Source organism: Poecilia formosa, unplaced genomic scaffold (genome assembly GCF_000485575.1).
Source record: "Poecilia formosa unplaced genomic scaffold, Poecilia_formosa-5.1.2 Scaffold98, whole genome shotgun sequence".
Taxonomy (NCBI): Eukaryota; Metazoa; Chordata; class Actinopteri; order Cyprinodontiformes; family Poeciliidae; genus Poecilia; species Poecilia formosa.
The window spans coordinates 340,794-367,221 of record NW_006800037.1 but is presented as its reverse complement, the minus strand read 5'-3'; the positions used below and the strand labels follow the sequence as shown (position 1 = coordinate 367,221).

The following is a 26,428-nucleotide window of genomic DNA, read 5'->3' as shown; positions in this document are numbered from 1 at the left end:
ATGAACCAGACTTGTCAATTGTCTTTCTGAGCTGACTTGTCTTGACTTTTTTTTTGTGTCAAACAATAAAGAAATGTGTTCCAGGTGTGGCCTTCAAATACATCCACAGGTGTGCATTCAATTAACCTGAACATATCAATTAACCTATCAGACATTTTCAAAGCCTTGACATCATCTGGGTTTTCCCTTCATCATTTAATGAGATAGTAATCATTCTGTATGTAAACTTTTGCTTTTGAAGACATTAATAAATAAATTTCTGACATTCTCACACTCTTGTGGCATTTAGGTGTATATATTTTATAAACTTTGTATTTATTACCTCAGATGGAGTAGCTTGTAAACAAATAAGCGATTTCCCCTTGGAGATTAATAAAGTATATTCTATTCTGTTCAATTTAGCAAACATATTAAGCCTATATATTGCTTTCATAAGCTTTCTATTGAAACATTTTTGCAAAAGTATTTCTGTTTATATTTTTGGTACCATTTGTTTTGTTTTTTTCTTTTAGTCCGTAAAATACGAAATTTGCACATGACCTTATATTTGTCTGACGTCATTTTAAAATATTTAATCAGATGTTATCAGTTATTCAGTGGCCTACTTAATTAGTTGTTTACGAATTACTTTTTAAATCTTTTTACTGTTTTTTAAAATATTTTTTTACTTGAAGAAGATATGTTGCTGTAGTTCTACTTTTTCTAAATCCATCCCTTAGTCAGTTTTAATAGCCTCCGTCCACAATCTTGTGGTTTCTGTTGGTTCTTATGATCTGAATCGATGAGGATGACGTCATGGTCCCTGTTTCGAATGTCGGGAACGCGCCCTGGGTAGGAGGCCGCGCGTTCTGCTGGGGACACAACTTGTTCAAATCTAAAGCTCAAGGTCGTTGACAGCCTCCGGTACCTTGGATTTCAGGTACTGTCTTTATCCTAGAAAGGCATAGGACTGTCTCGCTGCGTATTACCAATTTTAAACTCGCCAGAAGAGTGTCGGGAAGCGCACTCGTCTAGGTTGACTATGCTAGTAGCGCGGCTAACGTTAGCCAGCTAAAGCTAGAGTTTATTCGATTAAAAACAACCCGGATTTGATTGTTGTTTGTTACCAGGGATACATTAGTTTTTATCTGTGTGAGTTCCTTTGTAACGAAAGGTAAACGTGTAAGTTTTGTTCTTCTTTTCGCGTTGGTATGTAGTGTCAGACAGATAAAACGGCCGTCGCGGCTGTTTGCTAATGTTACTGTTTGCTTTGAGCTATGCCAGCACTGGACGGCTGTTGTTTTCTACCACAGCCTGTCAGTGGGAAGTTGCTTAGCTTAATTTTAAGCAATCTTCCCTTCATATTTGCCGAATATTTTGTTATGTAAGAGTTTGGGGTATGTTTTTGAGTTGGTTTCGTAGTTGCCATGTCTTTCGGTGTTGTTCCTTTTATGGCAACTTTTTTCCTGATCTACATCTTGCTTTGCGGCGGAAGAAAGTGTAATCCATCAGCTAGCTGCTGTTTTCGCATACCGTCGCTCCCCCTTTAAACGGCAGCGGTGAACGACTCTTTTGTAGCTTTTGTTTGTTGATCCTTTCTGGTTCTTTCCTGATAAATCCTCAGCTTAATAGGATAAGCACATTTTCAGGCTTTGCCTTAATACGTGAAAACGTAGCTCTGTTTTACTTTTATTATATTTGTCACCTGATCTGAAAATGTTACTGTTGTTGCTTGCTTTCTTTTTAAAACTTGGTTTGGATTCAGATTTTGCTTTATTGTTCTTTGATACCGTAAAGAGTGAACTGGACTTTGTCACTCAGTTATTGGTGTTTGCTGAACTTATAAATCTGTTCGGCTAACTTTTATGAAATTTAACATTCCAAAATGATATTGGACCGCAGTCATCTAAAACCCTGAATTTGCTTCAGCTCTGTTCTCATGCCGCAATGCCAATCTCCAAGCTCTTTTAGCTGAAAAATGGAAAAAAATCTCATCTGGTTAGATGGGAACCGCTGGACAATTTTGACTAACTGATTTTCCCACATTTTCAGGAATATCCTCTCCCACCCCCCTTCCCCCTCTGTCAGAGCATGGCTCAGGAGACCAATCAGACGCAAGTGCCAATGCTTTGCACTATGGGATGTGGTTTCTATGGTAACCCCCGCACCAATGGCATGTGCTCTGTCTGCTACAAGGAACACCTGCAGAGACAACAGGGAGGGGGACGAACCAGCCCTCCCGGAGAGAAAGGTAGGACAGAAAACCTGCCAACAACTGGCTTCAGTCTGATATGGTTTGCTTTCAGGAGCTTCAGAGCTCCTGAATTTGCTAAAAGGGGTTGGAGAACAGCTGCCTACACCGTGGCATAAGAAAGCAACAGAGTGACATTGTCATGTGCTGTTTAACCTGAACTCAACTTACAATTGATCTTCTTTGACCAAGGCAGTGTGTTTTCTTTATCAAGACACTTGAAATAAGAAAAAAAATCTCTCTGTAAGTTCTCTGTTGTCACACTTTTCTTTCCACACAGCTGCTACATCACCGTCAGGATCAGCAACATCAGCGAGTGTAACCGTGGAAGACACAAACTCAGAGCTTAGTACAGAAGCAGCAGGAACCCAAGCTGAGGAACAAACAACCAGGTATGCTGACAAGCTCCTGGACCATTTCTCTCTTTTACATGTATAAAATCTGTCTCATTTATCATGGCCCCAATATCTGTTCCTTTGATTACCAATACAACATGGGATGGCAAGCCTTTTTGTAGGCATAAAAATTAGTAAAACAATGTTGGCCTGAAGGTTGAGAAGAAGTGTGTTTTAAAAAAAACAGCATATTTGAGTTGGTTATTGATTAGAATATTCTACCTTTTTTTTTTTTAATTCTACTCTTTATAAAGTAATGTGCGACAGAGTATTAGGGCCTTTGTAGATCAAATAAAAAATAATGCGACCACGAATGACTAAATTTCTGCCAAAAACTCAGAAATTTCTTGATCAATTTCTCGGATTTACAAGAAAAGGTTTGGATATTCTCTATCAAAAGTTCTACATTTACAAGAAATAGCAATAATTTCCCCTTGATTAAAGGCAAAAATGTACAATGTTTAAACTAAGAAATTTGCAAGAAAGAAAAATATCTTGAATTGATCAGAGGAAAACTCAGAAGTTTAGTGAGATTATAAAGTCAGACATTTGCAACAAAACATGACAGAAGTCCTGGGATTGCAGTGGGGAAAAATTGGAGTTGTGCATCTGGATATTTTCCAGAGTGTAAGTGGGACATCTAAGCTCTTTTCCGGTATCGGAATATCTCTCGGGTGCAGAATCGACACAGCCATGCTGCAGCTTTCCTGACTATCCGTATCCCGTTCGAGGCGCTCATGGTGATTCTGCACCTGGGACGTGTCGTTTGGTACAGGAAGAGCCTGGATGTACTATTTACACTTTGGAAAATATCCAGATGTGCACCTCTTTAATTTGCCACTTCAGTCTTAGATGATGTCACAAATGTTTGACCTCAGTAAACCTAACAAATCTTTTTGGCCAATTTCTGGCTTCATAATGTCAGAGGATGTCTTAGTTTTATTGCTGTAAATTTATGTCTCTAATCTTGGAAAATTGTCTCTTTTTTCCCCCTCACATACTTGCTTCTTTACACATTTTTCTTTTTTTTTTTTTTCTTTTTTTTCAAAACATGTGGTCACATTAGTTCTTCAGCCTTTCCAAAAGTTTTTAGTAGCAGGCTTACTTATGAAAATCAAATTTAAGCAGTATTTAGATTGGTTGAGTGATACATTTGGATTTTTTTTTTGTCCTTTTGTTGTCAACTTGTAGCTTGCTTGTATCTAAATAGTTACAGCATAGGGAAAATACATGTTGTCTTTGTTTGGTTGGTGTATTGGAGGGTGTCAAACTCATTTTCATGTCAGACCACATCAAGACCATGAATGTCCTCTATGGGACAGATGTGACAGAATGCATAGATAAAACCACCAAATTACAAACTGTTACAATAAGTATAGCCTTTTCTGAATTTGAGTTACACTTCTAATATTTGTTTTCTATTCACAGTGCTATGATATGTCCCTATACAAAATAATATTTCATCAAACAACCATTATCTTGAAGTTCTATTTCTGTGGGTCTCCAATTTCTAAAGGGCTACAGAAATACTAATATGTCTCACTAAGTTAGAATGTGGTGTGAAAGTGCACAATTTCTTGCACATTTGCATGTCAAGCCACTCTTGAACCATAGACGTCGTCAGAGGCGTCTCTCACCTGGACTGAAGAGAAAGCAAACTGGACTGTTGCGCAACGGTCCAGAGTCCTGTTTCCAAGTTGAAATAAATTCTGCATTTTATTTTGAAATTGAGGTCCCAGGGTCTGGAGGATGAGTGGAGAGGCACAGACTCCATGTTGCTTAGAGGTCCAGTGTAATATTTTCGGTCAGTGATGGTTTGCCATCAGTCATGATCATTAAAATGCCAAAAAAAATAAAAGCGTGAAATGCCTGAAATAACCGTTTCACTGTCTGAGACGACTGGAAAGAAACATTCCACTTTTGCTAATATTAAAATTTTTTTGAGATGTACTAGCATTTGCCCCACAGGCCTTGAGTTTGACACGTGATGTATAACTTTACGATTGTGCCCTTATCAGATTTCGTGCAAGGAACTTTAATTGCAGCTTTACTCTGGTTTTCATTTTATCCTCATTTTTCTGTCTTATCTGTCTCATCTTTCTGCTCCCTCTCATAGATACTCTTTCTCCATAAATCTTTTTTGACTATTTGATCTGTCTAATTTCAAACTGTGCTCCTGTTTTGTGGTGATAGTCCCAGTTCTCCGAGCCCAGTAACTCAACAGATGACAGCTATGAGCATCTCCCCAGACTCGGGGGCTGTAGACTCCGATCGAGCAGTGGTCGAGGAAGCAGAGGAGGAGGAAGACGAGGAGGAGGGCACATCCAATAGCGCAGGTGAGCATCACATAAAGGGTTTCCAAGAAAAGTCCTTATAGTGGTGTAAATGGGAAAAACATGTCTCTTAATTTATGCACTGCTTTAGTATTCTAGTATTCAGTCTTTGGTAAAATAAATGTGTAGTTCTTAGCTTTCACTTTTTGTCTCAGACGATACTGCTTTAATGCATACTCTTTGAAACTTGCTAGTAGTCGTCATACTATTTGTATAAAGAAGAGTTAAATTCTTATGGTACTTTGCTTTAACGCTTAGTGATCTGTTTAAGCTCCTACCATTTTAAGCTTTAAAAAAAAAACAAATGTCCACTTCTACAAAATGCTATATTGACTCGTGAAATTAATGCAGAATGAGATTGCTTTAACTACTAGATAAATATTTTATGGTTATTCACCACAAATACAATCCTGTTGCAAATGAGTAATATTCTAGTGAAGGAATGTGAACTATTTTGATTTCATATCAGATTTTAGCTATTTTTTTTAACAACAAATCACCTGTCCTTGGTGCTTTTGGTAAACATGTGTGAAATGTTTCATTATAAATTAATCTTTCATCACAGTAGCATTAAAATAAAAGCTAACCTTTAAGTTGAGCACATTTATTTATGTCCACTCCTGCAGTGGGAAGAGTAGTCTTATAGTGATAGAGTTTTGGGTTCGATTCCAGCTTCCTCCGTTGGCCCTTGTTGATGTTCTCTTGGGCACCTAAGCCCACATTTTGGTGTTTGAATGTGTGTGTGTGTCTGGGGGAATGTGGTTATTCCCTCAACATGCTTCAAGTAGTCCATATAAGTAGCAAAGGGCTTTTTATCTTCAGTCCACAGCATCACAGGACCTTCACCATTCTTAAAAGTGGAGAAGATTTCATCATGCTTTGTTTAACAAGCTGCCGTCTGCTTCAGTAATATTCCAGGGGTCAGCAACCTTTTTAATTCAGAGAGCTATGTTTTCACCCGCTGCTACAAAATGAGTGTAGAGCCAAAAAAAAGTATTAATTTTATAAATATGTGCTGAATGAAATGTATTTTGAAAGCTAGGGAGATTTAAACTAAAATGTATTTTTATTTTTAGATGTTAAAACAAAATTAATCGTCTGACCTTTACAAGGGGCAAAAAAAAACAACAACTAAATTTTGTGTAATAAAGTCAGCTAAGTGAACCCTTTCCATAACATTGTGAAAGATGGGTAACCCACCCAAAATTTAAAGCACATAGTTGGATGCTAAGAAACATTACATCACTTTTTAAAGCCTCGTACAATCTATGGTCTTCTCTTGTGAATATTCAATGCCGAAAACATAAAAAAAACTGAAAATAGCCACCCTTTCTAGTTGCCTTTATGATTACAAAACATCTTATTTGGTTTTACAAGAGCCACTGCATAGAATCCAACGAGCCGCAGGTTGCAGACCCGTACTGTATGCTAACAGGATAAACTTGGATCCTCATCCTGCCTTGCTTGTAATAGCTCCAGTTAATTGAAACCTTAGATAAGAGCAGTCTTGAATATGTGGCGATTTTCCTCTTGACCATTTCCTGACTTGTAACTGTGACACACAACTGTCTTTCTTGAATTTCATGGATTTCTTTTTTGGCTTGCCTCTTTTGAAAAACGACTGAGGGGTTCTCCCTCATCTAAGCATGTGCTGTTTTCCTTCTAACATCAGAACCTGTGACTGACGATGCGCAAGCATCTTCTGAAGGTGACCAAACCCCTGATAAGAACAAGAAAAAGAACCGCTGCTTTTCTTGCCGGAAGAAAGTGGGCCTTACTGGTAAGTAGGGAAAGCAGTTTCCACACTTTCGGGGTAATTATTAAGCTCTGCCTTGATGCTGGGCTCAATAAGTTTGCAACTTGTGGCCAAGGATTGCTGCAAATCTTTACTTTAAACCCCACACTTAGTAGACCCCTCGAAATTGGTATTAATGCAACATATACTTTGTCATTTTCTTTATGGAAATTGCTTTTCTTCAGTGTTATCATATATTTATATTTTGTTGCTAGAGATTCTTGCGTTATCTCTCTAACCATGTAGAAGATTGGCGATAAAATCTGTGATCCAACTTCTACCAGCTCTGTTGTGGTGAACAACACAGCAGGACACGTGGGGTTTGTGAGCAGCACATACACAAGGGTGATGATTCACAGCACTAAGACCCTCCTTCTGGCTCTGATTGGATGTTTGTATTGTACGCGCTCCATATTTTGCTTTAGAAAATATGTAAGATGGTTTCACGCCAGAAACACTCAAAATATATTTATATTTCACACAAAAAAGATGAAACTAGGGACAGTTGAAAAGTGTTTAAAACTTTAATCACAGTTAAAGGAGGAAATGGCTCCAATGTCCTCGCAGTCGACCACACAGCATGCAACCAATATTGTAAAAATGTGAAGTGTTTGATACGTTGCTTAGCAACGTATCAAAGTTTTGAGATCGGAGTCCCCTGCTATAAATGTCCCAGGTAACGTTCAACTCCTCTGCATCCTGGATATTGTATTTATTTTAGTGCCATCTTCATCTCACATTAACATTTACAGTCAAGATCAATAAATTTCAACATATTTTCTGATGAAACTTGTTTGTTATATTAAAAGCACAAAAGCTGTTGATGTGCAGAAAGTTGCATTTGATGTTGAGATGTTCATTTGTCAGAGGGATTTGTAGTGTTCAAACCAGTTTTAACTGGTGCATATTTTGGTGCTTTGTTTTGCTACTGTGCAGATTACTGATTTTAGCAAGATCTTTGAAAGGGTCTTTTTTCTCTGCTTGAAATGACAAAACTTTGACTGTAGAATCCTATTATGCAATATTGTCTTTACTATTCTTTATTGACACAATTAGGACGATTGGTGTTCTCAGCATGTAACCCTTAGGAATTGTAAATTCACACTGCAGCGCTCAGCATTTCTAAAACGCTGCCAACATCTTCCAGTGTTGATGTTGAAAACATCTGAACAAATTTTCTGCATTCCTTCCTCTTATCTGAAGTCTGTCCTCGGTCTGAATGAACAGTAGATTGGTAGCAGGAAATTGTTTTTCTAAAAGGCCTTCTTCCATTTTAGTACTTCCTCTTACGTCAAATCTTAGCACTTATTAATCACTTTGAGTTGTCTTCGACATGCAACAACTTGTGCACTGAAAAAGGGATTCTTGAGCTGCCAATCAAGCTAAATTTCCTATTAATGGAAAAACATTTGCTGTCTGAAAGATCTATATGAAAGTACTTTAAAAACAAACTGTAGTTAACTGTAGTTGAACTTTTCACTGCGGTTCAGAGTTCAGTGCAACAATCCACGTAAAGCAGAGCTGTTTGGAAGTGGCCTGTACTTGCATAGCATTTTATTAAGTCCAGAAAACCCCAAAGCATCAGTTTGTGTATTTATATTTCTTTATGCTAATGGTTTAAACAGTTTTCCTCTCTCTCTTTTAAATCAGGTTTTGACTGTCGCTGTGGCAACCTGTTCTGTGCCATCCATCGCTACTCTGACAAACACGACTGTCCGTATGATTACCGGAGTGCAGCGGCTGCACGCATACGCAAGGAGAACCCCATCGTGGTGGCTGAAAAAATTCAGAAGTTATGAGGACTAAGTGCAATAAAAGTCTCTAAGACTTTGTGAATTTGAACAATGGCAACTTGGATGAAAAACACCCGACATCGTGGCTTCATTTGTTCAAGGTAGTTGAAGGCAGGCGGGGTGGGGCGACATGGTCGCAGCAAAAAGTCAAGACACGTCCCTTACTAGTGTTTCCCTCCCTCTCTTTCTCTCGCTCTCTCTCTGCTAGTGACTGCAGCTAAATCTGAGTGTCTGTGTTTTGGGCTTGTATGAAAGTGTGTGTGTGCGCGCGCGCGTGTGTGTTTGCATACATCTGCTTGAGAGTTGGGGAGAGAGTAAAGTAGGGGCTTGACGGACATTTGTTTTGCCATGGGGAGGGAGGGGATATACATTTTAGGCCTTTTTTTGTTTCTCAGCTTAGAGGGATCGTGTTAGTCATTTTTATTTGTACAATCCCTGTGGGTCATTGAAATAAAATGGGTATAAGGAGTTTGGGAATGTGCCACAGCCTGGATAATGAAACCATCTTATTCAGAAGGTGTTGGTTCAAAAGGAGAAACAAAAAGAAATCATGTGTCAGACCTTTTTAAGGGCTTTGGAATATTTTTTGTCTTAGACTTTAAAATTTCTGTAACCTTAATTTTGAAATTGCTTCCCCCCGCCCCCCTCTTTAGCTCTCAGCCTTTGGATCACCACATGTTGAAGTCCGAAGGCTCAGCATTTTTTATTTTTATTTTTTTTTAGTCATTTCTTTCTTTATGTTGACATGCATGGATACTGGGTACATGAACAGCTATTGATTGGGGAGGGAAAGGTCAGAGCTGACGGAAAACCTTGACTTAACCGAGTGATTGAATCCTGATTTTTTATTTTTATTTTTTTCCTGTTTTAATGAGTGTATGACTTCAGAAGATCTATATTAATATATTCTAGTTAGCTTGAATTGTGTGATTGCATTCTATTTATTTTATATTGTTTGGTATGTGCTGGAGGATTGGTGGCATGTGTCAGCAGATTGTTAGGATTTGCACTTTGCAGTTTTATTTAATTAATTCCATCCTTACTCTATAACCATGAAAGTAAAATAATATACAACCTCTCATATGGATTGGAGTGCAGTTTTGCTGCAATCTGCGCATTAAGATTGCCTTTTTCTCACTTTTTTTTTTCCATTGAAATAAAGCACAACAATGGATATCAACTGCAGAGCACAAACTATGTGCCAACCCTACTTGGTTTTGTTCAGCATTTTGGTCATTTGAAGTTCATATCTGAGCTATACAGCAGGCTCAGAAATAAAAAGCCTTGTTTTAGTGATGAGGTGTATTATGAGGTTTTCCTTGAAAACCTTTTTTTTTTTTTTTTTTTTTTGTGCTTTTTTGTTTTTGGAGTCAGTTAGGCTCCATGTTTCTCTAACCACCAGCAGACCACTGACACATGCTGAATGAAAACTGACCTGGGTCACGGTTAAGCTACACAAAAACATGTTCTGCTCAGCTACAGCAAAGATTGTCGCCGTGCTGTGCTTTCCTTTTTTGTTTTCTTTTTTTTTTTTTTCTTTTTCTTTCTTTTTGTCTTACATAGTCTGATTCAGACGAGTCCTTATGCAAAGATCGCTTCTGGCTAGCTTGTTTTCAGGAAGATCTGACCTGATGCATGTGTGCAGTTGGGACATAAAGCGCAGCGCTGCAAGTTGACTGCATAGTTGGAAATGTCGGAGCTGTGGTCTGAAAAAAGGCAACACTCAGCAGTAGCACAATGCATGGCTGAAACCTTTGGGGCTGAAGTTATCAGGACTCAACAGTTTGTTTGTTTTTTGTTTTTTTTTCTTTTTTTTCCAAATGTAAATAACATATGGCTCCAATTCATATAGTATAATCTTTATGTAGATTATTGCCAGGTAACTAAGGTGATGGATTGAGGTGAAGAATAGTACTATGTGTATTAAAGTGCTTTTCATAATTATCCAAAAAAAAAAGTGCCCTTACTGGCACTGACAATTTTACCAATTTATTACCCCATTTAATGTACAATTATAACATGTAAAATTTTGTGTTTTCTGTAAGCCACCTGCTACTTGTATCTTCACCAAGCCATGCATCTTCTATTTTTTACAATCATAATGTTTAAAATAAAAACAAACAAAAGAAAAAAAACCCGCCTCCTTACACATTTAACATCCCTTACTCTGTATTCCGACCCACGCTTTTATCCTGTTACTGATATTAAAAGTTTTAAAAGGCCCCCGTGTCGTTCAGGTAGCAGTTGAGGTTTCAGGTTTTCATTATTTAAGCTTTCCCCGTAAACGTCGCTTGATCTTGCTCATTAAGTATTTATAGAAAAGCTGAAAGGAAACTGCAAGGTGTTTTTTTTGTTTGTTTTTTTTTCCTTTCTTTTTTTTTAAATGATTATTTTGTTTTGTTTTTTTTTCCCGAAAAGAACCCAATGCAGATTGTGATCGATGTGAAGCTTTTCTTCTGAGATGAGTTTCCGCTTTAACTCCTCGATTTGAATTCCAGTTGAAGTCTCTGTGTTGGTGATGGACATGTCTGAATGGCTGCTGGGGTGAGGACTTGGCATGCCAATACCGAGCCCATTTACCTGCGATAGGCTGTGCGTCTATAAACCCTGACTGTGATTAATTTCTCCTGCCGTTTTGCATCTAGTGGAAAATTGAAATCCCGATGGGGTGAATCTTGGGTGATGACGAGACAAATAACAGTCTCGCTTTACGAAGACTTATAGCTGGTGCATCCATATACATTTAAACATAATTCCCAGACTTTCAAATATTGTTTGATGCAGAACATTTAGTTTTGCTTTACAGATGACTTGTAAAAAGATTGTTCGGCTGCGTAAATCATGGGGGAGGGGGGGTCCCATGGTTTGTGCTTATTAATGACTGCTCATATCAGTAACCCGACCCTGTAAACAGGCTTTTTCTAATAATTACGAGCAGTTTGAATGTAAACCACAATATTTCACACAACATGTTATGATGTCAATTTAACAGACTATTTGGATTTTATTTTGACTGTTTCAGGGAGAGAATGGATAGCCAGTTGTCATTTTTACGCAAGTGTCAGTTGAACCACTAACATCGTTTTAGACTGTGATTTGGCACCAGCAACTAGCATTCCTACATAATCTAGATTCCATCAGTACATTAGCTTTTTTTCTTTTTCTTTTTTTTTCCTGTGTGTTGATTATGTTCTGCTGTCTTCAATTCAATGTTAACATCACTTTTCATAATAAATGTCTTCATCATACAGGAGGTTTGATTGATAAATCTATATCTTATGACTGGTTTAAGTTCCGCTTCACCACAGGTGTAAATGCAGATTAAGGTTATTTTTTGATCACTGTCTTTAAAGATGAATTGTGGAGATTTCAGATTAAAGTTTTGTTCAGAGATATAGTTCTTGTCCCTTCGCACTCCAATCCCCCAGAGACACCACCGGATAACTTTTTTTTTTTTTCTTTTCTTTTAAGAGTTAGGATTGTATGATGTGTAAGATTAAGTATAAAACAATAAAATCACAAAGTTTATTTTAAAGTATACTTGTCTTTTGTTTTCATTTTTATGCACAAGTGTATTACTTTTTATACATATTTTTCTTGCATTACAACTACAAAAGTGGTAGAACAACACAAAGTAACACATAATTATGTTTTGCTAAAATAAAAATGATCTGCCTCCTCTCTACTCCAGCACACCTAAGGAAATTCCTGGCTACTAATTGGCAGATTTCACAAGGAGAAAGGCATTCATTTTAAAAGAGGTCACTTTTGTGATTTGCCTCAAGTCAGACAGGGTGAAGAGCATCCATGTGGAAGATGATCTAATTCGATTTGATCTAACTAGAAACATGAAGCTGTAGGGATGCTTTTCTTCGGGAGGAACAGGGAAACTGGATGGAATTAAATGGATTGCAGTCTTTGAAGAAATTTCATTGGTGTCTGCAAAAGGGTTTAAGTCAAAGCATTCTTGTATACATTGGATTGGCCTGTTCAGTTTCCACAACTAAGTTTAACTGAGAATATGTGGCATGCCTTGGAAATTGCTGTTCAAACACCTTCTCTACTCGGTCTTAGCTGACTTCCAAAGATAAAAATGAACATGGCTGACGCATCCCCGAGACGTGCAGCTGTACAAAATAGTGCTTTGGGGAGAGGCAGATTCGAACGCACCCCACATTTCCTCTGATTTCTATTTTTAACCAAATTTTGTAAACTATCCTTTTCCTCGTGCACAAACTGCTCGTCTTTTGTATAAAGTTACTCAAGGCAATGAAACTTGTTTGCTGTAACATAATGTGGAAAAAGACTAATGGACGTGAATGCTTCTGTGAGGCAGTCATGCGCTAAATGTTGCGTTGCCGATGTAAACCAGCGCTCTTGTCTGCTTTTGTACTTATTGTTTTGAGATTCAACAAAATGCCGTTGGCACAAAAGCAACCATTCAGCAGCACATAATGTGTTTTAGTGTTCAGCGACGCCAAGAGCCTGCCCAAAGGAAATGAGGCTGTCTTGTCTGTTTGTGACCAATGGTTGCTTTTGTAATATATCGTAAAAGTATAATTACATGAGCAATTGCGCTCTGCTGAAACTGTGCATTCTCTGATGGTACTGCAAAGACTCGCACCAAAAACAGCTGTTGGTTGAGGGATCCTAAATCATATAAAAATGGGTCTGTGTAAAGTGGCCTGTATAAATAAGTGGAGCACTCTTGCAGGTGCTGTCTCTTACTAAAACATCCAGAAACCCCCCCGCCCCTCTCCCCGCACTCCTCCAAAAAAACAGAATATAAACAGAGGTACTTGAATATGTGCTGCAGAAATCTAAATGTTATTGGTAGACTGTGCACACTCTGTGACATCAATTTAGTTCCCTATTTTCAGCTATGGTTGTCATTCATTTTTACTCAAGATTCAAGCACCTGGAATGAGTCCTCACAGAAGCCCCGCAGGCCTAAAGAAATTAGATGTTTAACTCAGCGTACGCAACATTCTGCTGGTATAAAGGACGACTGTGTGATAATAACCATGTCTGAGTCTTCTACTTCCAAACTGTTTGTCGCTGCTGTTCTAATTATAGTTCTAGTGCTTTAGCACATGCAAAGTAGTTACAAGAAGCGACGTGTTTTTCAACCTTCTCTAGTATAAAACTGCGTCCCATAGTTGTTTCTGACCTGAGACAAGATGGCTTCTGTTTTAATAACTAAATGTGATTCAAATGAGTTAAATTTGCATCTAGCATCTTAAAATCTGTACTAAATTATATTTTGTTTGGGCACATCTCTAATATGAGGAAAACAATTATTCATCAACTAAAGCTGAATTTAAGCATTTCGTTGCAATGTGCTTGATTCTTTTTGTAGAAATTGCTTAGAGTTTTAATTTTTGACTTTGTAATTGCCCCTTTTGAAAAACTAATTTCACGTTTGCCATGTACTTTTAGACGAAAAGTAATTTTTTTTGTAATTAATTAGATAAGTTGCTCCTAAAAGCAACTTCTGCATAGTTCAAAAACTTTGAAAGCATTTGGACTAACTAGGTTTTAACATCAAGCGATTCAGGAGGTTAGCAATGATGCTTGGAATAGAAAACATTTTTTCCTGTAACAGTTTAGTTTTTCTGTCAATGTTCGGGATGCTAAATGGGGATTGTAGAACACGCATGTGAACAGCAATACCCTAAAATCCGATCTAGCTTTTACAGCAAAACCAGTCCATAAAAATCACCACTTGAGTAATATGAGAATATTTATTAGCTGTCAAAAGTAAAACGCAAGCTGTAGCAATCGGAACCATCTAACGGCCATGCAAACTCTTGTAAAACTGATAAAAGCATTTCAGTAATCTAATCTTGAAGCACACAAAGGCATGAATAAGGATTTGAACATGCTCTAATCTTAATAACATAACAGATGAAAAAATGTTTATCTAGTTCCTTTGTGATGGTTAAATGAAAGGTTCGATCAACAATTACAAAGAATATTAAGTCTATTGATACAGTACATAGCAACAATAATACCTCTAAACCAAATATTTTCAACATCAAACATGTAAAACCAATGCTCACATGTTTCTCTAAACATTACACAGTAATGTATATTGTAGAAAATGATACATAAGTTGCAATTCAATCTATATTTAGGCAATACAGGTTATCAGAATATAACATTCAACCAAGCCTGTTTACAAACAAAAAGTCTCACAAACATAAACCGTGTGTCTGTGTTCGTTGCATTTTTGGCGGAAAATGTACAAAACATTTTCCACCAAATGTTTGGTGGAAATCACTTGGCGCAATTAATAAAAAAAAAGAAAAAAAGAATTAATCAGTTAATTATTTTTAATTAATTGAAGTTACTTGAGACAGAAATTTTATTCAAGAATAGTGTTAATACTCACTACTGCACTCAAATAAAATGCACATTTACTTTTACTTTACTTTTACTTTTATTACTCAAGTAAAAGTAAATAATACGGTGTAATAAAACTATTCCTAAAAGCATAAGTGTAAGTTACTACCCAGTTCAGCTTGTAACACTACATACTAGCTTGAACCTTTGTTTCGTTAACACTTGGTTCTTGTGCGACTTATCTCTATTTATAACAAATATGCAAATAAACTGACGTGGGGTTTGTCAAATTAACTCCGGGAGCTTCCGTCACACACACACACACACACACACACACACACTCAAAAAGTTTCGCGTCATATCCGGTCAACTACGCTTCCGGATGCGGTGAAATAGCAAAGACGAAGGAAAACACCGCTCTTACTAGGATTAATTTAAAGGACGAGACGCTGTCGGTGCAGTTAGCTGCGATACCAGCAAAGCTCACATGGGATCCATGTAGGGAGTTTAAGTCATTTCAGACGGTTTGTTACGGTAGTCTTCATGTGAGCTGTTTGGGTTTTTTTTTTTTTTTTTTTGTGTATGTGTTTTTTTTACGGAGTGTTTATATCTCCGAGTTGCTAGCTTAAGCCTCGGTTAGCGGGCGCTCAGACAAGCAGCTTCTCTGTGAGATGATAATCGGACTCGCTGGCGTTTAACCTGATATAGCACTCCCTCTTTTCCTTCTTCAGTGGGGTGCAGCTGTCTGCGTGTTTGGTTGTTTTCTAGAAGCGTTTACATTGGGGAGGGGGGGAGTTGTACTAGGTTAAAACACAGCCGATGGGTTTGTAATCAAGCGAACAAAAAACGAGGATTTTGGCCCATGAAGCCCCACGGGTTTGCTATTTGAAAAGGTAAATAGAGTTTAAAGTCAATTATAGAACTTTACAAAATGGCTGGACCCCGGACTTCAGTCTCTTCCAGGAAAAACCTGCCTATAGTTTGTAAATAGTACTTCCCTGTCAGCTTCTTGGCTCCACGACTTTTTTTTTTTTCTTTTTCTGCTGGTAGAGGACCTAAACTACACCCTGTGCTGGAAACCGAAGAGGAAGATCTTTTATTTATTTATTTATTTATTCTCGTTTGTCTAAGGAAAGTTTATATTTCATACGCTGAGCTCTTCAACTCAACAGGTACGTCAGCTTTCCTGCTCAGCATAATGTGAATTAGAGCAGTTTTTCCATATCAATTGTTATTTCACTGACAATGACGGCAGACTGTGCAGTAGGTGCTTACAATTTCAAAATTGGATATGCAGAAGACCACAAAAGAGCTCAGTCATGCTTACAGGTGTCTGGCTAGGTTGGAAATTTGTGACAAAAGAGACGAATTAAATAAGATTTAAAAAAAGACAAAGGAATTATTGCTCTAGAGTTAAACCACTTGAAAAGGACCAGATTTTTAAAAGTAGGCTGTAATGAAATAAGGAATAAGTTAAAGCAAGAGATGTTTCAAGATTTTGCTTCCAAACTTTTTGACACGCCAACACCAATTTTAGCCAGTTTTGCTACATTAAGACATGTAATGTAAAAGAGGGAAATAAACACAAGTTTTACAATGTTTCGTTGTAGATTTTTATCCAGAGGAGTTGTTTTTAATTAAGAATTCAATCGGGAGCAGTTTTTGTCACCATGTTTAACAAATGCTTGAAAACAAAGATAATAATGCTGTACTCCACTTATCCTACGTGTTGTCCTAAAAAAAAACAACAAAAAAGAAACATGTGGTCACAAGCTAAATTTTATTTTCAAAAGCTTCTTACGCCTTTTTGTGCTTCCTTTTCGATATTGCAAATTGTTAACTTTGAGCAATCTTTCCTCAGTAACTCTGTCCCCAACAAAGAGTGTTGCAATAAAGAGTAGAGCTTCTGTGTGGTGCGTTCACTGACCAGAAAAAGATTAGATTATATAGATAGATGGAAATTCTCACAGACTGGTCATCGGTCAGGGTAGGTCAAACTGAATATTGACCAGTTCTAGTCAACGACTCAAAAAAAACCCCATTGCACAGTGCTGTGAATCCTATGTTATAGTAATGTTTGTACAAAACAAAATAATCTTCCAAGTTAATCTGAAAAAAACAAACAAACATATATTTAGTCATTATAAAGCAAAACCCTTAATATCTAGAGCTCCTTTTATCTTTTTTGTTTTTAGTTGCTGACATCGACTCATCTGCATAGCTGGCAAATGCTTAAATTGGTCACATATTCATCTTAATAGAAGTTCAAAGCTACAATTCGCATTTTGCACCATGATCTTCTAATATAGGATTGTGGACTTGATCATATGTTGAGAAACTTGCCAGAGATGCAAAAATGTTCATTACTGTCGCCTCCAGGCAAAGTAAAGTGGCTCGCGCATGACATTGTCATAAAGCTCTTGTTGTGTTAGCATGGAGCTGATGTATATTCTCTGGTACAGTGACCCTCTTGTCTTCTTGCACCGCAGTGAAGGATGAACGGCCTCTCTTTCAAAGAGCTCTGCTGCCTGTTCTGCTGCCCACCATGTCCGAGCCGCATCGCATCCAAGCTGGCCTTCCTGCCTCCGGAGCCCACCTACGCCTTTCTTCCAGACCCTGAAGCGGACCCCCCCGCACTGGGCGCGTCCGGGACGTCGAGCATGCGGTCGAGGAGCGGCGCTTCGGTCTCCGGAGGAGCCGGCGGCGTGGAGGGGAAGTGGAAGCTTCACCTGACGGACCGAGCAGAGTTTCAGTACAATCAGCGAGATCTCGACGAGGTGGAAGTGTTCTTCACTCGCTCCAGCAGAGGAAACCGAGTCGGCTGCATGTACATTCGCGTCGCAGGGAATGCCAGGTGAGAAGCTCGGAATGGTCTCGACTGTTTTTTTTTTTTTTTTTTGAGATTGTGATGTTCCAGATTTGAGATTTCTTCTCTCTTTAATTTTAAAGTTGGTCTCCTGTCCTCAAATGCATCTAAATCATGGAGTGTGACGGGTAGGTAGCAGGTATCTGTAGAACCTGATTGCCGTATTACTGTCCATAGCACAATAATACGGCATGCTTAGGGTGGATCTACTGGCGCCGCACAGCACTGTCCATTCATGGTGGGACAGAAACAAGCGACAAGTCTGAGACATGCTATTGTGTCACATATGTCTTAGTCTGACAACACAGGTGCTTAGGTTGAACCCCGTCAGTCCAACCGGAGGTAGAAACTTCTCCCGAACATCCTGGACCTTAAAATAATTAACCGAACCGTGCGGAGCCGTGCCGCTCAGCGGAAGCGAAGCATAAATGTTGCTGGTGGCCGGTTCTTGAGCCCCGACGTTCATGCTGTTGATCTTAATGTAGAGATGCACCAGTCAGAGAGAATGATTTCTGATCTTGGTTTTTGTAAAGGTTAAGTATAAGATATGACTTTTTATTTATTTATCAAAAACAGAAACTGAAATCTGAAAAAATATTTGATTCGGCTTATCGTCCTCCCCTTGTTCCTATTAACTGACTCAGAAATTTCCTCAGTTTAGGTTTTTCTAATTGATCTCTGTCAACTAACACTCATTTTCCCTAAACGTCTAAACTTTCTTCCTTCCTTCTGACTCTTTAAAGAAATGTAAAGTTTTGGTTTCTCTTGTTTGTTTATTTTTTTTTTTTATGGTTGCAATCATAAATAAGCAGCGTTGCCCTCAGTGATATTAGTTTCCAGTAAGTCGGAGACAAAGTCGTCACAGGTCTGCGTCGTTGACGCCGTGTTCAAGAATCGTACACGGCTTTATGGCGCTGGTTTAAACATTAAACAGTTTGTTATGAGATAGGAACATAATTTAGATTCAGTGAGGGTCCAACCCTGGTAATGTATGCAGTTGCTGATTAACTTCTAAAATCAGTTAAAGAATAAATCTTCAGAGTTCATCTGGGTTTGTGCGAGCAGAAATACAGAAAAATATATATTTGACGCATATCCGTAAGGAGAGCGACATGTTTTTATTTCATCGTGGCAAAAACTAGAGAACCCGTTTGCATTAGAGCGGTTTTTTACTATATTTATTTACAACAAAATTCTTATTAGCGAAACAATTCTCGGCTATTAGCTGAAATCTTATCGGTCAGAATCTACACTGGCATTTCTCACCATATAATAACGACATGTCAGGAATCTTAAGTGCATCTACCAACATTTCCTTTGAATCTGCCTCTCCTCAGATTTACCGTCCTTTTCTCCCACGGCAACGCAGTCGACCTCGGCCAGATGAGCAGCTTCTACATCGGCCTCGGCAGCCGTATCGGCTGCAACATCTTCTCCTACGACTACTCAGGTTATGGAGTCAGCACCGGCAAGCCCACCGAGAAGAACCTGTACGCGGACATAGACGCTGCCTGGCATGCCCTGCGTACGCGGTATGTTGTTCTAGAATCGCCCCGGACTCACAGGACTGCATTTTATTTTCCTTAGGGTCCATTAAAGCACTAGAAATTTGTATAAATTCAAATTATTTAAAAAAAAAAAAAGAAGAAGAAAAAAAAAAAAAAGAAAGTAGGAAACATTTAAAGAAATCCATTTGAGCATTTCTCACTTATTTCTTTCTGTTTTCTAAGCCCTGATATTATTTGAAAAAGTTTTTCTGGCCCCCATCTACAGACCACAAATTAGGTCATCTTTAATTTTAGTGGAATGAAAATTTAATATTAATCGATTTTCCAGTTTTTTAATTAATTGAGTAAAATTAGCCGTTTTATTGTTTGTTGTATCTTTTCAAAATAAAAACTCAACAATCTACAGTTTCATAAACTAATTACTGCCCATTAATAATAAAAACAGTGGATATAAAACTAAATCCACTGGATTGTTTAAAATCCATGATGTAAATTTGTGCACAAAAATTCAACTAAATTCAAGATTCACTTTACTGTCACTCAGCGCCACCTCCATGCCGAACTAAATTACAGTGCACAAGCGTGCATAAAACATGCAATAAAAATGACGATATAGTTAAGACGGTTTATAAAGTAAATTGTAATTTTTCTGTTTTCTGTTGTTAAAATGTAGTTGAATCCCTTTTTTTCCCCCCTGACACTGATTGAAAAAAAAGATTAGATATTGTTCTTTGAACATCTAATGTGAAAGACTTGAACCTTTTAATATTGTCCTCAGTTTTGCACATGACTGCAGGTACAGTTTTTTCACATCAACGTGAGAAGATGGGGCTTAAAATGGCAAAAGTTGTGCTTGGAGGGGAAAACAAAGATTGGTGGAAACATTTGTGTTTTGATACACCGTTTATCTGGAGAGTTTACATGCTGCAGAACAAAGTTACGGGTTTGTCTTTAAAAGTTGCAACTGAACCTTTGGTAACGTCAGTATCATTCAGCTTTGTGAAGGTCAATTAAATGCAGGACATAAATGTTCAACCAAACAAACTTTCTGTACTGTTACCAGATCTACCTGGAAAACTTTGGTGCAGGTGCCTCAAAATGTGGCATGAATTCAAAATGCCTGTTCGTCTGCAAAGCGCAGATATGATTTTGTACCCTTCTGTTGTTAAGACTAATGGATTTAGAGAAAAAAAAAAAGGTATATTCAGTGTTTTGACAAATTTTTTACTGAAATAGACTAAAATAAACCAAGTGATTATTATTATTAAGTGGCTGTATTTTTTTTATTTTTTTTGTCCTTTTACTAACGAGTCTTTCTCTACTCATTTTATGTAGATACTGCATAATCCCAGAGAACATTATCCTGTACGGACAGAGCATCGGCACGGTTCCCACTGTGGACTTGGCTTCGCGGTACGAGTGTGCCGCCGTCATTCTTCACTCGCCTTTAACGTCTGGGATGAGAGTTGCCTTTCCTGACACAAAGAAAACCTACTGCTTTGACGTTTTCCCCAAGTAAGTCTTCCTCACCCTCTGCTCAGTGCTACACGTCTCCTTCTAGAGATGCACCGAAATAAAAATCTGGGCCAGTGTTGATGCGCAATATTAATACTGCTACTGTGGCTAATATTTATAAATGTGTATTCTACACCTGCCTTTTTGATGGGATTAAAATAAACACCAGTTGCATCGCGTGGTCACGTGACCAGACAAATACACATGAACAGCCTCCTTTCCCCTACTGAAATGCTAAAGGCAGCAAGATGGAAGTAAACATGGGTTGATGATATAGGACCAATACCGACCTTATTAGCCGATATATTGTTCATATCTATCTCTTAGCGCTTTATTGAGGGTGTCCAAAGCGTGGCCAGTGTCGCTCCCCCTCCCCCCAGAAATATTTTTGAATTAAAAGAATGAATAATGAGTGTTTGCATCTGAAACCCGAATGTAGAGACCTGCTCTATAGTTAAAGTGACATTTATTGTCACTATACAGAAAATAAACAATAAGTCAATATGAGGCGGTGGAAGGGAAAGGAGAGCTAAGATAATTCAGTGGAAGAGAAGCGCTGTCAAATAACAGCTTTCAGCTGTTTTCCTGTTATCTTTGTTACTTTAGGGGCTCAATATGGAGCGGGAGAATCCCAGTGATAATTCACGCTTCAGTGTTAGATTCTATAGGTGGGTGAGAAGCAATTTGTTCCGAGGAGAATCTGGCTCCTGCGTACAACAGGTGACTGACTGCGTTTGGAGCGTGAGGGCAGATGGGGCTTCATCGCCTTGCCTAGCAGATGTTTAGGTGCTATATTGTAGAATGAGGTACTGAAACACCTTCTGCAGCAAGATGTTCTTGCAGGTCTTCACAGATGATCGGCAGCCATTCTCATGATACTCTGCATATGGTTTTTTTTGGCCCAGCAGACCTGGATTTACCAGCTGCTCTGCCTGTGACGCTGCATTTCCTGATTCCATTGGTTCCAGTTTGAAGAAACACTTTAGACTTCTGAGAGGCTTTTATAATCTTCCCCTGAACCATAAAACTAAACATTTATTTTCAGAGCTACTGAGAATTCCTTGTAGGGACTCTGCAGAGCAGTGAGGGATAGGCCCACGTTGAATGAAGTTTAATGTGTGGTGTACGTAATCAGCATTGAGCATTTGCATACATTCAAAGCAGCAAAATAGTCTCGTACAGACAGAGTTTTCTTTTTTTTTTTTATTACTTTGGGTTTTTGTCGGCTCTAGTGACCTTTGATAGTTGTCGGACAGGAAAGCGGGATGTGAGAGAGGAAATGCATGCGGCAGACCTCCATCTTAGTCCTCGACGTATATGAGCCGCACGCTTTTACCCCTGCAGTTTTCCATGTTTGATTGAATTTCATACAACTAACTGTTGCTTCACTAAAAGTTTTTTTGTTTTGTTTTTTTCTCGGAAAACTCCCGAGTTATCAGAAGTCAGCAGGAAAGAAGCATGCTGAGGCGACTTCCCAAATACCGTCAGGCCACACATTATCGCCATGAAAGACTGAACCAGTAAAACCAGTCATCCCAACTTTCATTTGCATTTTTTTTCTGCTTGATCCGATACATATTTGTGCTGCTGCATCATGGGTTTTGTACGTCAACACATTGCTGGTTATGAAAGTGGGATTTTCAGTTGTCCCATAAATCTTCAAAAACCATATTGCCAATTACTATATTTCTTATAGTAACTATTTGTGACATATTGTTTGTGAGTGAACTGTCACTTTAAAACAAGGGATTTTTTTAAACAATATTACTTGACATTACTTGAAAATAAAAACAAAATTAGTTCATATTTTAAGCATCTTTTACCAGCTTTCTTTTTACTATGCTTTTATTAGCATATTTAGCATAGCTAACAGTACAAAAACAGTCTTCATTTGCATGTCCTGTTAAAATGTTGATCCTTTCCTCAAATCTGACATTTCTAAAAGCTCCCAAGTTCCTTGATGAGGCAGGAAGCTAACAAGGATAAAACAAGATCTTTTCTGCTCAGCTTTCCTGTTTTCAGCTGAAAGTCTTGCTGTCGCTTTAACCCCGAGTGACATTCCAATGTCTCAACATGTTTAACCTCCGCACTGAAGAGTGTTTTCTGCACTGTGACCTGCTAGCGCTTACCACAAGAACATCCAGTGAAAATTAACTTCAGCGATGCGTAACTCAACTCTCCGTCTTCCCTTTTCAGCATCGAAAAAGTGTCTAAAATCACCTCTCCGGTTCTCATCATCCACGGGACGGAGGACGAGGTGATCGACTTTTCTCACGGCCTGGCCCTGTACGAGCGCTGCCCGAAGGCCGTGGAGCCCCTCTGGGTGGAGGGCGCCGGACACAATGACATTGAGCTGTACGTTCAGTATCTGGATCGCCTCCGGCGTTTCATTGGACAAGAATTGGCAGCTCAGCACCCCTGACCTTCACGAGAACATCATCATGTCATTTTCTTCTTCCTCTGGCACTTAAAGCGCTGCCTCCCCGTGTGGAAGATGGAAATAATGTCTTCTTGACTGTCCATCATGGCCCGCTGGACCACAGTGTCCCGCACTTCTACTGTAGGCCTCGACATAGACCACGGACCAACGAGGCACAAAGAGATCTTTATAATCAGATTTGTTTAAGTGTGGAAGACGACGTTTAGACGGTTTCACTTAGCAGAAACCTAAATAGTACTGATCATGTTTTAACAGGGCAGATAATGTATCTCTATTCTGTGCAATAACATGGACACAGTCCACAGAACGATGGCATTTGATGATGTTCAAAGATACCCGCTAAGAAATCATGGAGATTTTCTAGTCTACTTATACCTTTTGTGTGCGCGTGTGTGTGTGCGCGTGTGTGTGTGCGTGTGTGTGTGTGTGTGTGTGTGTGTGTGTGTGCGCACACGTGTGTGTTTATGTCTCTGTGTGTAAAACTTTAATCTGTTAACTAAAGTTGGCAGAATAATATTGAAGCATGGGAAACACTTTTGTTCTTAAAGTCTTCATGCTAAAAATGAGGATTTTTTGTTTTTGTTTCCGTTTTTAACAGAAATTTTAAATGAGACTCCATATCGGATTTTAGATCAAGTAATCATGGGATTTTTGTTTAATCTCTAACACACCTCTAGAATCAAGTGCAAACCTTAATAAATATAGACTCGGATTACTTTTGGTTTACTCTATAGTCGTTTGTCGTGGCATTGGACTGCACTGCGTTGGAGGACGTTTCCTGTCTTATGCGTGAACTGTGGTCTGAATTTTTTCGGGTTTTAAAGGGACATCTGTACGGATTTAAGTTTGTACTCTTGAGTCTTTGATTTAGTCTTCACTGCACTCGATGTTTTCCTCAGGTAAACTTGTTTTTGACATTTGGATGGGAGCGTTCCAGACTCATTCTTTCTCATAAGCTGAATATTTCTACAGGTGATTTCATGTCTTTTTTTTTATTTTTTTTTTTTATTTTTATTTTTTTTTATTGTAAACCAAGTAATATACCAAACTTTGCTCCGAAAACGAAGGTACTCTTCGCAGCAAAGATTGGTGAAACGTTGACCTCCATCTTTTCTTCTAAGCAACTCGTGTAGATCCCAGTAGGGGCGTGGGATTGGTTAGAAGAAAGACATTCAGAATCTCTTTAAGTGAAACATTAAAGTTGTTCCTTTTTGTTCGTCTTTTCTCTCACACCAGCTCACGTTTGCACGTTGTTCTGCGACAGGAAGGTCAGCGCTAACACTAAACGGGCCTGCAAACATCTTTTTAATATTGATACTGCTGAGATGCATTTCTACCATCATACAGTGAATAAAACATTCTTTATAAAGAAACATGTTGATTAAAAAAACAATAATCCCCACTGTAAATACAGAGGGATGCAGGATCTAAGTACAGTAATTTTTTTTATTATTGTGAAGCACTACCTTTTTGTACAATATCAAGCTAAAAGATGTTTTCAGGGGTTTTCCTCTTTTTAATGATCTGTAAACTCTAATATTTGTGCGCAATTTTAGAGGCTCTACATTTTTACAAGTCTTGGTTTTCTTACAGTCTGTATTCTTTTTCTTTGCAGATCCTTTCCATTTTTTATATTACAAAACCGTTTTTTTTATGTGACTGATATTTTGACCTTAGTTTGGGAAGAAAAGGTAATAATTTCCCCCCACTTTGCTTTATTTTTCTTTACTTTAGCCTCAGGCTGCAAACTACCAAAGTTTTAAATCACAATGAAACTTTCTCTGTTTAAAGCTAAGAATACACCACTGTTTACCCTTATGGGCTTTTTTTTTTTTTTAGCTCTGAGATGCAATGCAGCAATTTCCAGGGTTCTTCATCAGTTTCTGAACCAAAATGTCATCCAGCGTTTCTGTTGCTGTTTTCTGTCTTCATATGCTTCAGGGGGGAAGGTTCAAAGTTGAATAGTTGTTTTTTTCTGTCTCTTATTTGTGTGATCTAATGTGTTCTAAGTTTGCATCCATGTTTGAGTTTGAATCCTTACCAAACCATGTGAGCTGATCAAACACCATGACACAGGAGCTTTATGTAAACGGCTTCTTTTCTTACAAACTGCAGATCTTATGTAAATGCTCCAATTCTTTATTATACTGACGATTTTTTTTTTAGGTTTTAAAAGATTTTGTTTTTCTCCAAGAGTTGAAAAGAATGAGTCAATAAAACATACCCAGAAGTTAATAGCTGTTTTGTTCTCCTTTTTTCATCAAGACTGTGCACTGGAGCGTGACAGAAGATACATTTCTGTCTCTTTTTTTTCTTCTATTTTTGTTTAAAAGAATGTTTTCTTATCTGGTTTAGTCTTTAGGCTTTTCTGGCATTCTTGGAATAAATACCTCCAATTGTTTAATGAGGAATATCCCATAATGGCTTGAATGAATAATTGGCTGATAAGTAAATGGGTCTTTATTTACACTTTTTGGCTGCGCCGTTTGGTCACTTGTTGGCGTTTTAGCTGCTGTGCTGAACAAAGGAGAAGGCTCAAATGAGGTTTTGTTATTTAAACCAGCAACAAGGACTGCGATGCGTCCCGGCCTCCCCTCTGTCTGCTACCGCGGTGGGAGCTGTGGGAAACGGAGACAGATGGAGGGTCAGCTCCAGCCACTCTCCTTCTTCTGCTCAGACTAAGCTGCAGCTGCAGTGGCCATGTCCCCCGCGCACAAGACACAGCGAGCGCAGGCTGACCCGCTGCAGACGAAGACAAATCTGCAACCCTTTGACACGGACGCGCCTTCTTGCTGAACGTTGCCAAGCCACAACGACGGAGGAAGCAGTCCGACAGCTGCCGGTGGAAGGTTCTGCATATTGTAACGTGGCTGACAGAAGGCACAAGAAAAGACAGATAATCATCCATGTTCCGTTGACCTGTGACAGAGATAATCAGCTCGCTGCCATTCACAGATCGCAGCAGTTATCTGTCTAAATGCTGGTTTTGCATTCAGGGAGAAACTGATGTGCGGCGAATTGGCATTTAAGGTGCAGAGGGTTCGATGAAGCCTTGCCGTATTCAAATCTAACCAGTAAATGATGCAGAGACGGGAGAAACGTCTCCGTTTTAGTATGCAAGCGAGGTTTTTCCAATACCCTTCCTGCAGTGGTGCCTGTTCACAGATTTATGCCGTATTCCCCTGATCTTGAGTTTATTCCTGTTGGC

General features: G+C 38.6%; 2 protein-coding genes across 4 annotated transcripts; both read left to right on the top strand.

Annotated features, from left to right (window-relative positions):
* The first annotated feature begins 799 nt into the window (after window positions 1–799).
* LOC103142543 (AN1-type zinc finger protein 5-like) lies at window positions 800–12,081 on the top strand. 2 transcript variants are annotated; one of them, XM_007558650.2, is made up of 6 exons: window positions 800–919; window positions 2,032–2,230; window positions 2,511–2,622; window positions 4,819–4,961; window positions 6,631–6,738; window positions 8,404–12,081. In XM_007558650.2, the coding sequence occupies exons 2-6, from the start codon at window positions 2,071–2,073 to the stop codon at window positions 8,550–8,552; spliced, it is 672 nt and encodes a 223-aa protein (XP_007558712.1). In that variant the 5' UTR covers window positions 800–919; window positions 2,032–2,070; the 3' UTR covers window positions 8,553–12,081. The 2 variants fall into 2 exon arrangements, with proteins under 2 accessions (XP_007558712.1, XP_016530139.1); XM_016674653.1 differs by lacking the exon at window positions 800–919 and adding an exon at window positions 1,129–1,153.
* A 3,399-nt stretch (window positions 12,082–15,480) lies between these two features.
* Window positions 15,481–25,455, top strand: LOC103142541 (protein ABHD17A-like). Of its 2 annotated transcripts, none has more exons than XM_007558649.2 (6): window positions 15,481–15,784; window positions 16,023–16,063; window positions 17,381–17,745; window positions 19,095–19,289; window positions 20,601–20,780; window positions 22,977–25,455. In XM_007558649.2, exons 3-6 carry the CDS (start codon window positions 17,387–17,389, stop codon window positions 23,200–23,202), a joined length of 960 nt encoding a protein of 319 aa, XP_007558711.1. In that variant the 5' UTR covers window positions 15,481–15,784; window positions 16,023–16,063; window positions 17,381–17,386; the 3' UTR covers window positions 23,203–25,455. The 2 variants fall into 2 exon arrangements, with proteins under 2 accessions (XP_007558711.1, XP_007558710.1); XM_007558648.2 differs by having other exon boundaries at window positions 15,942–16,063.
* Window positions 25,456–26,428: the final 973 nt, after the last annotated feature.